Raw genomic sequence first — 17,093 nt, 5'->3', positions numbered from 1 at the left:
CTGTCAATGGCAAGGGATTTCGTGTAACCGCAATGGTCATGTGGCCAAGCTGAACCTCCGAAATCCATATCCATATGACTGGAATATTGAAGAGCTCAACAACACTCAGGATCCACATTCATATGTTTTCGTGTATGACGACGAGTGGCACGAGTTGGCATATAAGCAGTCTTGCTTGGGGGGTAAGATAAATCCTTCTTTACTTAGCTTGAAATATTTAAATTATCTGGATCTAAGCTGCAATGATTTTGATGGGATTTCCATCCCTAAGTTCTTTGGGGAGCTTCAAAGTCTGAGGTATCTCAATATATCCTCAACATCATTTTCGGGAGAGATTCCCCCTTCTCTCGGTAACTTATCAAAATTGAACTATCTTGATCTTGACAACTCTTTTTATTATTATACTTCCTCATTCTAAAAACTTGAATTGGCTTTCTCATCTCTCTTACCTAAAATACATCAATCTCAATGGAGTGGATCTTAGCAGCACAGGAGTTCCAAATTGGCTGCATCATGTTAACATGCTTCCTTCCTTACTGGAGTTACACTTATATAATTGCTTCATTGAAAGCCTTCCACTATCACTCCAGAAGATTAACTTCACTTCACTTTCGGTCCTTGATTTGTCAGATAATACCATCAATACTTCTTCATTTCCCAGTTGGCTTTTCAATCTTACCAGCCTCAGAAAACTTGATCTAAGCCAGAATACTTTCAGTGTTCCTTTTCCCGGTGAACTTGCAAGCCTTAAATCTCTGGAATACCTAGATTTAACTGATTTGGGCCTCAAGGGTCGAATTCCCAGAGTCATTGGAAATATGTGCAAACTGAAGTTTTTAAGTCTTAGTAGGAACGAATTTTATGGTGAGAAAATTGAAGAGATTTGGAGGAGTTGGTCAAATTGTCCAAATAATACAATAGCATTAGAATCACTAGATTTGTCTGATTGTGGGCTCGAAGGCCAACTGCCGGCCTCCTTAGGAATGTTAAAAAGTTTGCAGTATCTCTACCTTCAAGGGCTCTTCCTTTGGGGTTCAATTCCTGAATCTATTGGAAACTTGTCATCCTTGAAAACAATGGACCTCCATAGTAGCAATTTGAACAGCTCCATTCCAAAAAGTTTGGGAAAACTCTCCCAGCTAGTTGAATTGGATCTATCTAATAATTCATGGGAAGGCATTCTAACGGAAGCGCATTTCATAAATCTCACCAGTTTAAAAGCTATTTCAATATTTAATTCTTATAGAGAGATGCCCATGTCTCTCCTTTTAAACGTGGCTTATGATTGGGTTCCTCCTTTCAAGCTCCACGCACTTAGCATTGGAGGCTGCAGAGTCGGTCATGGTTTTGGGGCATTGATTCAATCTCAAACTGAACTAGTCGATGTCAGCCTTTGTAATACTTTCATCTCGGGTTCCATAGAGGAATGGTTGTCGAAGATATCTTCCCAAGTCAAATATTTGGATTTATCTTACAACAACTTAAGTGGAAGGCTTCCATTACAATTGAAGTTTCCAAAGCTACAGAGTATCAGATTGGGTCATAATCAGTTGGAAGGCCCACTTCCACTTTGGCCCACTAATATATACACCCTTGATCTTCAAAGCAATTTATTTTCTGGGCCAATTCCCTCCAATTTAGACCAATTGATGCCCCGATTGGGTGATTTGGATGTTTCTGAGAATAATTTGAATGGTACTATTCCACTCTCCATTTGCAACATGCAGGAAATGTCAAGAATTTCGCTAAGAAACAATCAACTATTTGGAGAGTTCCCTCAACGGTGGAGTTTGTGGAGCCTCATACAACTTATTGACGTCTCCCACAACAATCTTTCTGGTAGTATTCCGAATTCAATGGGTATCCCACGTTATCTTATGGCATTTAAGGCGAATAATAATAATTTTAGTGGTGAGATTCCTCTTTTCTTTCAAAATTGCACTTCTTTGTTCTTACTTAGTCTTGGAGGCAACAAATTCACTGGAAACCTACCTTTATGGATTGGATCAGACTTACCTTTCTTGGAAGTGTTACAATTGCAATCCAACCTTTTAAGCGGGCATATCCCCCCCCATTTCTGCAATCTTCCAAGCCTTCACGTCCTAGATCTTGCTCACAACAACTTTTCAGGGACCATTTCCAAGTGTCTGAAAAGTATGACTTGTCTAGTTGAAGTTAGTGATGGATGCCATACTGACACGTGGTTTGAATCATATGATGGAAAAACAACAATAATGTCAAAAGGGAATCAGCTCGAATATGAGGATTACCAGTTAACCGCCTGGGGAGACATGATTGATCTTTCGTCAAACAATTTTGAAGGTGAAATCCCTGAACAAGTAGGCAATATGGTTAAATTGAGTATGTTGAACTTGTCGATGAATCGATTAACTGGAGAGATTCCTTCAAGCATCGGAAAATTACGTTGGCTTGAAACTCTTGATCTCTCACACAACCACCTTTCAGGAGATATCCCTCAAAACTTCTCTTCTTTGACCTCCCTATCTCACTTGAATTTGTCCTATAACAACTTGACTGGAAAAATACCTTCGGGCAACCAACTCGAAACCCTCAATGGTCCATCTATTTATGAACACTATCCGTTATTGTGTGGGCCTCCTCTTTTAACTGTATGCCGGAGAGATGACACAAAAAAAGGACTGACTTTTCCTGCAGAAGATCACAGTAAAGATGATAACGAAGGGTTTTGGTTTCACGTCAGCATGGCACTTGGTTTCATAGTAGGCTTTTGGGCTGTTTGTGGAACATTGGTCCTAAAAAAGTCATGGAGGTATGCCTATTTTAATTTATTTGACAACGTCAAAGAGAAGATGGCATTAAGAATTGCATTGAAAGTAGCTCGTTGGCAAGGGACATTGTGATATGGTCCTCTTGTTGCTGCTGGAGCTTACTTTTGGAACTTGTCTTAGCTTTTAAATTGTTGCTTTTGCTAGTTTTTTATTTAGTTTGGCGTGTTTTGTTTTAGTGTGCTTTCCTCACTTTGTGTTTTGGGTCTCTTATGAGCGGCTTTTGGTTCTTGTCGTCCCTTCTAAGTGTTACTTTTTTATTTCTTCAATAAATTTCTCTCGTGCTGTCAAGATTGTCAAAGCAAAGGAAAAAGGAAAAAAAAAAAAAAACAATAACACTATCCAAGTGTGCTTCTTTCTGTCATAACTAATTTAATATGCATTTACCGTCGATAAAATAAATCAAAGGAACTAGGGTGGTATATTGGCATTTGTTTTTTTTTTCCTTTTCTCTCTTGTGTATCTTATAAGAAATGAAGTTAAAAAGAGATACTTCTATTTATGAAACTATTGGTGCGTTTACCTCATCAAATTTTGAAGAGTCTCTCACCACCTAATTTCCATCCCATTTTATTCATAGTTTGCTAAAGCCGCATGGTACATGTCAAGTTAAGGAAGCGCTCATGCGAGAGCTCATGCTTATTTTTAGTCTACATTTTTTTGCTTTAGTTTTCTGAAGGGGCTTTTCAATATAAACCCAGTGAACGACCAAAGTGTTGGGAAAAACCCTCCTATTATAGTTATAGAATACAAACCTAATTTTATTTATTACTTAGTTTTTATGACTATTTTGCCCTTTAAGATAAATGATGGAAACAAATTGAAAGCACTTTAATTTTTTATACAGTTAAAAGTGCTTAATTTGATGCATTTGTTAGTCCCAAATTCTGAATTTGAATTTTGAACATACACAAAATCAAACTCAACACTATATAATGCACATAATCTACCTAACGAAAAGGTAATAATGAATAACACACATACATACATGAAGAAAATATGTTTGAGTGTAGTAAGATAATGTTACCTTGTTAATAATAAGACATAAATAAGTTACCTACATATGCAGAGAACTCACAAATACCAAAAATCATATTCCCCTTTATAAAAAGAAGCAAAAAGTACAAGAAAAAAAAAGGCAAATAAGAAGATGAAAGAGAAAATAAAATAAAAGAAGAATAAGAAAAATGATAAAGGTGCCAACGTGAATGGACTGGATCAGATTGAAGGCATCTCCTTCAACAATCTTAACACAACACTCCATATATAGAGCAAACCTCATGCCTTCTCTGACAGCTGCAGCCTCCACAAGGGTAGGAGGAGAGGATGTTTTGGGAAGCAAATGACCCTAGATAGCCTCCGTATGTGGGAAGCCAATGACCCTAGCTAGCCTCCGTATGTGGGAAAACATACCTATGTGGCATATAGAGCAAACCTCATATACCTTCTCTGACAGGCGCAGCCTCCGCATGGGTGGGAGGAGAGGATGTTTTGGGAAGCAAAAGAAATGAGCTCTCAACTTGTGGGTTTCCAAAGTGGGTTTAGGATAGGTTGTCAGAACTCAGAAAACATAGCTTTGCATGACTTTTCTATTGATCTCTAGTAAGTTTAGGAATATCATGATGCTCATGTTACTGCATATTGACTAGGAAAAAGAAGAATTAAAAAAAAAAGGTATCTAGATTTTTCTTTAATTGTAATTTCATTAACCCGTATGCTGTAATATTAGAACAATAAGATACTCATGTGTGATAACTTTTCCACCTTAAATTATTATTGGGTAAAAGAATCTCATATACCATCTTGTATACAAGTATTTATATGCTTTTTTTCTTCTCTCTTAGTATGTTACATTCAATATTTACCATCAAATGATCAAATACTAGTCCTGAAATCATGAGATCATAATATTAGTACATAATTAGAAAAGGTGAGTTTTGATAGCTAGCCTTGGAAGTTTCACAGTTGAAGTTTCATAATAATAGTGTATAGTCATGAGTATTATTGAGAGAGTGAGAGAGCCATTTAATTTGCATCAGAAATATTATCCCTCTTTGGGTTTATCTTTAAGTCGACTCTCACTTGGTTGACCAATGACCGAGTATCTCTCACGCCCCGGACCCGGGTAGGTGGAAATCCCGCGTCCGGTGCGTGAGAAAATAAATAAAATAAAATAAAATGAAAAGAAAACCAAAATAGGGTTTGAAATAAACTTCTCTTATAAAAATAGCTCCAAAATTACAACTTTACAAGAAATAAACAAACAAAGCTCTAACACTCTCATCTAATTTAGCCTCAACTGGTTTAGTCCTTTTCTTGCCCACTAACTCATCTGAAAAGTTAAACAGGGTGAGGGATGAGCATCCACAGCTCAGTAGGAACATGAGACCTTACCACAGTAGATTGATATAACTAAATTAAGTGACATGCAATCACACAGCCAAATATCACATTAATAATATTAATGTACGAATGCTCTTCATCTAATCCCGTTAATTCATATAACTGGACAAGCAGACCTGCACGTCCCATACCATGCTTATACCACTTGGTCCCGAATGCCCATTTATATGAATTAACACCCATTTCAATCATCCCATTATTCCCCTTTTGTTAGTCATCTTGTCTAACTCCCTTTCGCCAGTCCCGAATCACCCAATAAAAATCATGTGCACTGTGGGATCCCTGAGACCAGTACCTGCCAAGAGTTAGACTCAACTACACAAAAGACTATATCCATTACCCTCTTTTCCATTATTATCTTCTCCACCCAACAACTCCAACCAATTACCATGACATGATATAATTATGCCAACATTATTCAAATAGTTCACTATACATAAATATCTCATATCAAGAACATTATACAATCTCACACATAATATAGAGCTCACGAAATTTAATTAAATCAATCTTATGTAAAGGCTCCCAAGAAATCCCTACCTCGATTCCAAAGCATTTCTCCAAGTTAAGAAAATACAAGCTAACTTCTATATCTCTTCCAAGAATCTCTCTCTCTCTCTCTCTCTCTCTCTCTCTCTCTCTCTCTCTCTCTCTCTCTCTCTCTGTATTTTACTTCATTTCTCTGTTTCTCGTTTTGTTATTGACAACATAAGGGAGAGGCCTTATTTATACTCTTACAAAACTTGGGCATGAAGTAAGAATAGATATAAGGATAAGCTTAATGAATAAGGATAAATACGAATATAGGAAGATAAAATCAAAATATTAATTAACTAACTTCTTACAGGAGCTATTAAAACATACAAGCTTTGAGCTTTGAAACAATGACACATATATTGGTGACAAGGATGAAATATGCAAGTGCCACACGTCCACTCCACCTTAAGATGATTAAAACTCATATATATATAAAAATTACTATGTCAATCCTCTTGTCCAAGTTAACTTGCTCAGAAAGATAAAAAGAGATTTGTTTTAGCTATTCACAAGATGTGAATAACACAATTCTAATAATTGAATATTATTATAAATATATACGATTATATAAGTTAAATACCCAAGAAATATCTAAGAATTTAGAGAAAAACAAATAATATAATTTATTCAAATGAACTTATGTATATATATATTTACTAAGTACAAATAATTATTAAAATAGCATTGTAAACGTAAAACAGTACATATATATATATATATAAATATATATATAAACGTTTAAAACTTTTAAGAATATGGATTCTCACAATCTCATCACCTTTCTTTTTGACTTGGTAATCGGTATGTATATATTCGTCAATAATATTCTGCTCCACCTTCTAAAAACATAATTAAGTAGCTGCTTAATAAGTTAATAATGTAATTTAGACTCAGATTATATATGCTTGGCACGAGATAAAATGCTCTATCACTAAAGTTATAAGTCCTCACAGTTTTAACAAGATGTTTTATCTCAAAAATCATTGTTATCAGAGATTTAGAGAATTGAGATAATCATGTAACTATATTTGCTATATTTGAAAAATTGCTAATAACCTTCCCATTATTGGCATCTTGAATTTCAAGTTTGTGTTGTACTCATATGAATGAATTGAATTTGTCTTTATTTCTTCTTTTTGTTGGTTCAAACTTCGAATTTATACGTTTTCGTTATATGCAAGCACCAAGCAACCAACAATACCAATGACAACACAATAGTAAAACTATAAGAAAAGAAACAACCTCACAAGGCAACACAAGAGGCAACAAATGAGTGAATAATACTTCTTCTTACATTGGTGGCAAGAGAAGAGAGTGCATGGGCTCAAACATATACTCTTATACAAATGAGCTAGCCCAACATTTCTCCGACTAGTGAGCTAGCTCAAGTGTTTGATTGAAGTCCAATGTTTTAAATCACATGCCAATATATAAGTTTTCTTTTCCATTTCAAAATCGCGCTCTTGATGCAATTTGTGGTACTCAAATCCTCCAATTTATGGAAATTACACAATATCTATGAGATTTATCGACACCTCTAAATTATTCTAAAATGCATGACATTTAAATTCTGTTAAGTCTTCACAGGATGCCAAGAGGAGAGGGAGAGGAAGGCTGCACATGAACATCTATAGAAAGTAAATCAAATCTTTTTTTTTTTGGAAATATTTTTACTCACCACTTGAACTCAAGGTATATACTCAACACCTTTATTAATACATGACACGTATTCACAGGCATAATCATAATTAACTTTTTTATTTGTTTATGTAATCATGATTATGTTTATGGACATATATCAAGCATTGGGAAAGATGGTGGGGAGAAAGATGCTCTCTTTTTCTTTTGGGGGTCAATGAAAGAAAATTAAATCAGATATTGGGATTGAGAATCCGTTGGCTGAATTATCATTTATGTGGTTTAGGTTTTTTATTCAAGTCCAACTTATAAAGTTGACTTTTCCATTGCAAAATCGTCCTGACGTAATTTAGGGCACTTAAATCCCCCAAATTCCACAATCTATGGAATTTGATTGATTGAAATTACGAAATGAATTTCACATTTGATTGAGAATTAGAGTAGAGATGACTGCCTCATTTTTTTGACCAGCCAAAGACTGCAGACCAAAATCATGATATTAATTATATGTGAAATATCTAACACGTGAGCTAGCCCGACATTTCTCAAGTGTTTGATTTAAGTCCAATTTCAAGATGCCATATATATATGAGCAGAACGAACCCACATACCAAATTAATATCTATAGCTAGACCTAGACCTAGAACGAACAACCTATAAACTTTCATCACCTCCATAGCCAAGGACGAAACCACGAATTTTTTTAAAGGTTGATTAATATTTTTTATATAATGAGATATTTATTATAAGCTTATTTTTCTATATAAATAAACATCAAAATAAACACATATTGTCAAACATCAAACAAATATACATTACAAAATAATAATAATAATAATAATAATAATAATAATAATAATAATAATAATAAACGAGCTGACCTAGTAGGTTCTTCCGGAATTGAAGTATCATTACCACTTTTTTTGAAGAACGAATCAATTGTGAAATTGATACTTAGGACAGAAGGGTAAATTTAAACTATAACCAAAGCATCAAAGTTGTATCTTTAGGGTTTTGTTTGAAAAATTGATAAATTAAAAATTAAAAAATTCTCGATTGCAGCAAAAGGCTGACTGAGTTAAAAAACTGACGGAGTTAAAAAGCTAACATAGTTAAAAATTACTGTAATTTTAAGGCTAAAAATAAATTATTACTACACATGTCTTATTTTTATTGGTGGGTACACCAACCAGCTGGTGTACCGGGTACTTACAAAAATTTATCGCATGAGTGTAGAAATATAAGATATTGTTACCTTGTTAATAGTAAGACATAAATAAGTTACCCACATATGCAGAGAACTCACAAATACCAAAACATATTCCCCTTTATAAAAGAAGCAAAAAGTAAAAGAAAAATTGCAAATAAGAAGATGAAAGAGTAAAATAAAATAAAAGAAGAATTAGAAAAATGATGAAGGTGCCAGCAATCTTAACAGAACACTCCATATATAGAGCAAACCTCATACCTTCTCTGACAGCCGCAGCCTCCACATGGGTAGGAGGAGAGGATGTTGGGAAGCAAAAGAAGTGAGCTCTCAACTTGTGGGTTTCCAAAGTGGGTTTAGGAATGGTTGTCAGAATGCAGGCATAAACCAAGACTCTAAATAGACTTTATAGATCAAGTGGGTCTAGGAGGTTTTATACATATCTTTGTTCTTCACGTCATGGAGACTATATATTAACGTTCTTTGCAATTTCTGAGTGGGACACAATTTGGCATTTTAATTTTTTCCTCCCATAAGTTTCAATTACCATAATCTAATTAATCCATGTGGTTCTTTCAACTTGGACAAAATATAAATTGTTAGCATTCACAACATATCTTGAATTTAACGAGTGATAAAATCCAATCTAATCACAAGCACCAAACGTGTCCTTAAAGATATATGGCTATGAACGTACACTAACAAACAAGATTAAGTCAAAAAGCAAAAACGGTGACACTCGGGAGCTTTTATATCCTTGTCCTTCCACCACGTGATGGAGAAGTCTTGCCCTTCTTTCACGTTCCTTGCAGGTCTAACAGGAAAGATGATAATGATATAGTGATTATAATTGATTGATCCATAAATTATAAACCATCACCAGTATCCAGAAATTATAAACCATCACTAGTTGCCACTACGTACATGGAGAAGATTTTTCATCCTCCACAGCATGGTGCACTCTTGGCAAACCTTACTATTGGTATTTTGCTTTGGTAGCCAGAGTCATGAGAATGCATCAATGCCGTTACCTACTACCAGAATCTGAATGGACTTGCAAACTTGCAGAAGATGTTCAGATAAATTTTTACATGCTAGACTCAACACTCATGTGCACTTAGTGACTATGATCCGTTGATGCACATCCTAATAGTAATAAAAAGTTGAGTCTCATATGTTATCATGCGACCCCTGACATCTTATAATTCTCCACAATTAACGATATAATGTATTCTAATGAGTAGTAACAACATGTCAAATGCATGCTAAAGTATTGTAGATACAAGTCTAGCGATTTTGAATTTTCAAGAATTGGAAATGCTTACGGGAAAACACCAAAACTGTGAACTTTTTATGTACGTCCTTGTTCTTTCACATTATATCCTTGATGTTGCTGAAAATGAAAAGAGAGAAGTGCGACTACTGTATTTTGTCTCCTTTTTTTTCTTTTTTTGGGGTGTTTGGCCAAGAAGTATCAAAAATCTACAACAGAAGCTGCAATTGGATTCACTGTAAAAATTCGGTTCCATCAGAAATTTATATAAATAATGTGGTCCATATCCATACTCCATACAAAGGAAGGGATGGCTTTTTATTTTCCGCAATAAATAGTTGAATGTGACAACCAACCAATTTCCCAGAAGCTAACTTTTTCTATTTCTTGCAATACACGTTTTGGAATTTTAGAAGCATGACTTGTGAAGTTCAATGCTTTGCCTTTAGCTGCAAACACACGGTTTTTGAAAAGAAAATTGTAAAAACCCGGTGATGTGGGTTTAACTTTAAGATTGTATATTGCATCCAAAGTCCGAAATCTAATTATCTTTTCCATGGTTTTGTTTGTTAATGAATCTGTGACATACGACAAAAATATATTCCGTTATTCCATGCCTTGTTTTCTTATCACTTCTCATCTAGCTAAGGTAAGGCCTCAATCTTGCTCAAGACAACTTGGAAAGTGTCAAACGACTGAGAAAAAAACAATTACATCCAAATCCAAATGCAAATGTTTGTTAAATTTGAATTGTCACCAAACAAAATATACTTGCGCAAGGGACTTGTAACTTAAGTGGTTAAACACAGTTACCCCTGCACTTAAGGTCGTGTTCGAATCCCCCTCTCCTAATATCACTTGTATGTATTTGTTTGTAGCATCTTTGCATTTTGGTCACTTTTTTATTTATTAATTTTTTCTTAATATTTAAAAAAGAAAGTTTCAATGACAAGTGCAGCAACGAGCATAAAAGCAAGCATTCGGTGATCTTCTCTGTGAGTCTTGAAATGGAAGCTGCAATTGGGTGATCTACTGTGTTGTCTTTTTGGTGTTTGGCCAAGAAGTACTCCAAAATCTACAACAGCTGCAATTGGATTCACTGCTAAAACTCTGTTTCATTAATTTATTATTTTTAAAAATATATATATATATATATATATATATAAAGAAATTCCCATACTACATACAAAGGAAATTTTTTTTTTTTTTTTTGGGTCATACAAAGGAAAAGATAGGGATGGCTTTTTTATTTTCTGCAGTAACTAGTTGAATGTGACAATCAATTTAATTATGTCTCCAAAGAATTCTCCAACTTTTTTCAAGACACGGGTTGGAAATTTGGAAGCATGACTTGTCAAGGTCAATGCTAATTTTCTTGTGGGCTTCCAAAGTAGATGCAAATCTAGCAATTTTGAATTTTCAAGAATAAGGGTCAGACAATGAATAAGAACGGTGACACTTAGGTCAAGGTCTAGGAGCTTCTGGATCCTTGTTCTTCCACCTTCTGATGGAGAAGTCTTTCCCTTCTTTCACGTTCTTTGCAGGTTAAAGTGATGATATAAGGACAAAATGCTTGCAAACTTGTAGAACGCGTTGGTTAATGTTCTCTAGTAAAATAACCATTGACTTGTAGAACCACAACCATTGACTTGCAACCTTGTAGAAGACGTTCAGATAAATTTTTACTGCCTTGCCTTGCCTCCTATATATGAGTTCACTCATTGAGTAGCCATCTGCAACAAACAAATTGAGAGAAACTTTATTTGCATAATGGATACTTTGTATTCAAACTTATTCAACCCTCCCTATATTTCTCACTTTTTGCTCCTTTTGTTTTTGGCATCTTCATATCTGCACACTAGCAGTAACCAAGGATTAAAATATCGGCCGTGCAGATAATATCGGGCCTCCAATTTACGGATATTTCGGGGGATATATCGTTATCGTTTTAGGTTTCGGGAAAAAATCAACAAAAATGACAGATATAGGCATTGAAACACATAATTTTTGTGTAAAACTTTCATAGATGTTATGTACATTATCAATGAATGTATTGAACAAATAAAACTCAAAATTTACTAATAATAAGATATATATATATATATATATGATGAAATATAAGTGGTATGTAATGCGCATTAATAAAAAGTTTGAAAATATAATGTTACTTAGAATGAATAAACCATGCATAAATCCATAGTTTGTTTAAACATTGTATTACAATTTAGATAAGTGTCCATCTACATAAATGAAGAGCTTCAATGAGGTTCAAACAATGAGAAACAACCATCTAGATTCATACAATAGTCATACCAAGTCATGTAACCCGAGCAGTTTGTAAGTCATGTTTGAACATAGTGCACATAGGTCTCTCTTGAGCTCCCTATTGTCCTCCCATATATGGGATAGTTAGGATTAACCAACTAGTAGGTCCATAATTTTTTTTATCATCTTGAGCTTCATAACTAGTTCCACTATAATTTGACATGACATAAACATAGACATAGACATCATAAGATTCATTTGAGTTAGTACTAGGTCTAGTTCCTATGCTCATAGATCCAAAACTGAACGCCATGTCCTCTTCAGATGGATTGGAGTTATATGGACTGTTCATAGATTCTTCATATTAATAAATTATAGGGTTTTGAGCAAGGATTAGCTATTTTTAGGTTTCAATTTGCTTTAATTGCCTTCAAAACTTCTGAATTTTTTTTGGGTTCAATTATCGGGGATATATCGTCGATACAGGGAAGATATGGCCTTACCCCGATCGGTGTCGATTGAAAATACCGATATATCGGCAGATATATCGTGTATCGCCGATATTTCAATCCTTGGCAGTAACTTCTGTTTCTGTTTAGTTGATGGAGTTCCAAGCACTGGTAGTGTGAGATCATGCATCGAGGAAGAGAGAAGTGAACTTCTCAGTTTTAAACAGGATCTTAAGGATCCCTCTAGAAGGCTTTCTTCTTGGGTGGGTCGCGATTGCTGTCAATGGCAAGGGATTTCATGCAACAACCGCAACGGTTATGTGGCCAAGCTGAACCTCCGAAATCCATATCCATATGTCAAGTATGATGAAGAGTGGGACGCTTATAAGCAGTCTTGCTTGGGGGGTAAGATAAATCCTTCTTTGCTTAGCTTGAAATATTTAAATTATATGGTTCTAAGCTACAATGATTTTGATGGGATTCACATTCCTAAGTTTTTTGGGGAGCTTAAGAGTCTGAGGTATCTCAATATATCCTCTACATCATTTTCAGGAGAGATTCCCCCTTCTCTCGGTAACTTATCAAAATTGAACTATCTTGATATTGAGCTCTCCTTTTCTAATTATGTTCCCTCATTAGAAATGCATTCCACAAACTTGAATTGGCTTTCTCATCTCTCTTCCCTAAAATACCTCAATCTCAATGGAGTGAATCTTAGCAGCACAGGAGTTACAAATGTGCTGCATCATGTTAACATGCTTCTTTCCTTACTGGAGTTACACTTATCTAATTGCTTCACTGAAAGCCTTCCACTATCACTACAGAAGATTAACTTCACCTCTCTTTCGGTCCTTGATGTGTCATATAATTACTTCAATACTTCTTCATTTCCCAGCTGGCTTTTCAATCTTACCAGCCTCAGAAAACTTGATCTAAGTGGGAATTATTTGGGTGGTCCTTTTCCCGGTGAACTTGCAAGTCTCAAATCTCTAGAATACCTAGATTTAACTGAGTTGGGCCTCAAAGGTCGAATTCCCAGAGTCATTGGAAATATGTGCAAGCTAAAGTATTTAAGTCTTAGTAGGAACGATTTTACTGGTGAGAAAATTGAAGAGTTTTGGAGGAGTTTGTCAAATTGTCCAAATAATACAATAGCATTCGAATCGCTAGATTTGTCTGGTTCTCGGCTGGAAGGCCAACTGCCGGTCTCCGTAGGAATGTTAAAAAGTTTGCAGCATCTCAACCTTGGGGTGCTCTTACTTTGCGGTTCAATTCCAGAATCTATTGGAAACTTGTCATCCTTGAAAACACTGGACTTGTCTTATAATAATATGAACGGCTCCATTCCAGGAAGTTTGGGAAAACTATCCCAGCTAGTTGAACTGGATCTGTCCTATAATTCCTGGGAAGGCATTCTAACGGAAGCCCATTTCATTAATCTCACCAAATTAAAAGCTATTTCAATATTCAATGAGATAGAAGCAAAGCCCATGTCCCTCGTTTTAAACGTGGCCTATGATTGGTTCCTCCTTTCAAGCTCCACACGCTTCACATTGGAGATTGCAGAGTAGGTCATGGTTTTTGGGTATTGCTTCAATCTCAGACTGAACTAGTGTATGTTAGTCTTCGTAATACTTTCATCTCGGATTCCATACCAGAGGAATGGTTGTCGAAGATATCTTCCCAAGTCACAGATTTGGATTTATCTTACAACAACTTCAGTGGAAGGCTTCCATTACAATTGAAGTTTCCAAAGCTACAGAGTATCAATTTGGGTCATAATCAATTGGAAGGCCCACTTCCACTTTGGCCCACTAATGTCAACTTCCTTGATCTTCAAAGCAATTTATTTTCCGGGTCAATTCCCTCCAATTTAGACCAATTGATGCCCAAATTGAGTCATTTGGATGTTTCTGAGAATCTTTTGAATGGTACTATTCCACCCTCAATTTGCAACATGAAGGATATGGAAATCATTTCACTTAGAAACAATCAACTATTTGGAGAATTCCCTCAACAATGGAGTTTGTGGAGCAGCATATCCGTTATTGATGTCTCACACAACAATCTTTCTGGTAATATTCCAAGTTCAATGGGTATCCCAAGTGCTCTTCAACAATTCAAGGTGAATAATAATAATTTTGGTGGTGAGATTCCTTTTTCCTTGCAAAATTGCACTAATTTGGGCATACTTAATCTTGAACACAACAAATTCACTGGAAACCTACCTTTATGGATTGGATCAAACATGTCCACATTGCAGCTGTTACAACTGCGATCCAACCTTTTAAGTGGGCATATCCCTCACTATTTCTGCAATCTTGTATACCTTCGCGTCCTAGACCTTGCTCACAACAACTTTTCAGGGACCATTCCTAAGTGTCTGAAAAATATGACTTGTCTAGTCGATGCTAATGCTGTACACCTTGGTTTGGTTTTCTATGATACATATTATGGACAAACAACAATAACCTCCAAAGGGAAAGAACTCGAATATGAAGCTATCCAATTAGCCTATTGGGGAAACATCATTGATCTTTCGTCAAACAATTTTGAAGGTGAAATCCCTGAAGAAGTAGGCAGTCTCGTTGAATTGAGTACGTTGAACTTGTCGATGAATCGATTAACTGGAAAGATCCCTTCAAGCATCGGAAAATTACGTTGGCTCGAAACTCTTGATCTCTCACACAACCACCTTTCAGGTCATATCCCTCAAAACTTTTCTTCTTTAACCTCTCTATCTCACTTGAACTTGTCCTACAACAACTTAATTGGAAGAATACCTTCAGGCAACCAACTCGAAACCTTCAATGACACATCTATTTATGAAGGTAATCCGTTATTGTGTGGGGCTCCTCTTTCAATTGTTTGCCCTAGAGATGATACACGTTGAAGACAGACTTTTCCTTTAGAAGATCACAGTAAAGATGATAACGAAATGTTTTGGTTTTATGTTAGCATGGCACTTGGTTTCATTATAGGCTTTTGGGCTGTTTGTGGAACGTTGGTCCTAAAGAAGTCATGGAGGTATGCCTATTTTAATTTCTTTGACAACATCAAAGAGAAGGTAGCATTAACAATTGCATTGAAAGTCGCTCGTTGGCAAGGGAGATTATGATACGAAGAGAAAATAAAAATGTGCATGCGAGTTCTAGTGTGCTATTGGTCCGTCTGTTGCTGTTGAAGCTTATTTTTGGAACTTGTCTTCGCTTTAAATTGTTGTTTTTGATAGTTTTTTTTTTTATATATTTGGTTTGGCATGTTTTGTATTAGTACTTTCCTCACTTTGTCTTTTGGATCTCTCATGCGGGCTTTGGTTCTTGTCGTCCCTTTTAGGTGTTACTCTTTTATTTCTTCAATAAATTTCTCTTGTGCCGTTGAGATTGTCAAAACAAAGAAACAAGAAAAGAAAAAAACAATAACGATATGCATGTGCGCTTCTTTCTATCGTAACTAATGTTATATGCGCTTGGCAGAGGTGGCGCATGGGGTGTAAGGTGTGCAACACAGGGGCCCCAAAATTTAGGGGCCTCCAAATTTTTCTATGTCAACCCATTAAATTAACTAAAACATGAAAATAAAAATGAAATATTAAATATCACCCCACAACACCACATGCAAGGCATCAAAACCAAAATTGAATTGAATATTAATTATCAACAAATTCTACGATTTAGAGAGTAGAGGTCCTAATTTAATTCATTTTCCTCTTCCCAACTCTCATGCCGCAACTCTTCTTTTTATTTATTTATTATGGTTTGAAACTTGTGTTTTCCTCTTCCCAACTCTCAAGCTGCAAATGTTGAGAGTGTTTGTCCCACATTGAAATGTTAAGGCATAGCTGGGTTTATAAGGAGTTGGGCTACTCCTCATTGCCAATTGGTTTTGGGGTGGAACCTCAACTTCCTTCATGGTATCAGAGCAAGGCTTCACGTGTTGGGCCCAACGGCCACATGTGCTCCACGTCACCCAATATGTGTTGTCACGTGTTAGGCTGAAAGTTCGCCACACGTGTGTGAGAGTGTTTGTCCCACATTGAAATGTTAAGGGACATAGCTGGGTTTATAAGGAGTTGGGCTACTCCCCTCATTGCCAATTGGTTTTGGGGTGGAACCTCAACTTCCTTCAGCAAAACCATTCTAATATTCTTTTCTCTTTCAGTAAGTCTTTCTCACTCTCCTCCATCAAAATAAAGCCATTTCTCTTCAGTACCAGTGTACCACCCTCTTCCATCAAATTTTGAATTGTAAAAACCCAAGCTTTAGCCATTTTCCCAAAATCACAGTTCTTTTCTCCCTCCCTTATCCACATGAGAATTCACCACGCATTGAAATTGGAAAATCAATTTATCAGCTCTGTGATTTGGAAGGGTGACTAAATAAATTTTTTTGGGAAGCTCTTTCCGAGTCAGAAATTTTTGTTTCTATATGGATTTTTTTTTTCTACTTATAATTATATAGGGCCTCGACATCCATATTTGCACAAGGCCTCCAAAATCAATGGACCAGCCCTGG

General features: G+C 35.7%; 1 protein-coding gene, 1 long non-coding RNA gene and 1 pseudogene across 2 annotated transcripts; 2 read left to right on the top strand and 1 right to left on the bottom strand.

Moving 5' to 3' along the window:
* The first annotated feature begins 292 nt into the window (after positions 1-292).
* LOC148918633 (receptor-like protein EIX2) lies at positions 293-3,098 on the top strand. Its single transcript, XM_089047662.1, has one exon. It carries the CDS (start codon positions 522-524, stop codon positions 2,880-2,882), a length of 2,361 nt encoding a protein of 786 aa, XP_088903788.1. The 5' UTR covers positions 293-521; the 3' UTR covers positions 2,883-3,098.
* Positions 3,099-5,003: 1,905 nt separating this feature from the next.
* On the bottom strand, positions 5,004-7,531 carry LOC148918632 (uncharacterized). The gene is made up of 2 exons (XR_016124966.1): positions 5,751-7,531; positions 5,004-5,139 (listed from the first exon to the last, which is right to left on the bottom strand). It is a non-coding gene; the product is annotated as an uncharacterized LOC148918632 (long non-coding RNA).
* Positions 7,532-11,559: 4,028 nt separating this feature from the next.
* On the top strand, positions 11,560-15,743 carry LOC148918631 (receptor-like protein EIX2; annotated as a pseudogene).
* Positions 15,744-17,093: the final 1,350 nt, after the last annotated feature.

This window comes from Prunus mume, linkage group LG3 (assembly GCF_029339155.1).
Source record: "Prunus mume cultivar Tortuosa linkage group LG3, ASM2933915v1, whole genome shotgun sequence".
Lineage (NCBI taxonomy): Eukaryota > Viridiplantae > Streptophyta > Magnoliopsida > Rosales > Rosaceae > Prunus > Prunus mume.
This window is presented reverse-complemented; position numbering and strand designations above follow the sequence as displayed.

Coding starts and splice junctions, on each gene's coding strand:
- LOC148918633 (XM_089047662.1), top strand. CDS start 522: ATGCTTCCTTCCTTACTGGAGTTACACTTATATAATTGCTTCATTGAA.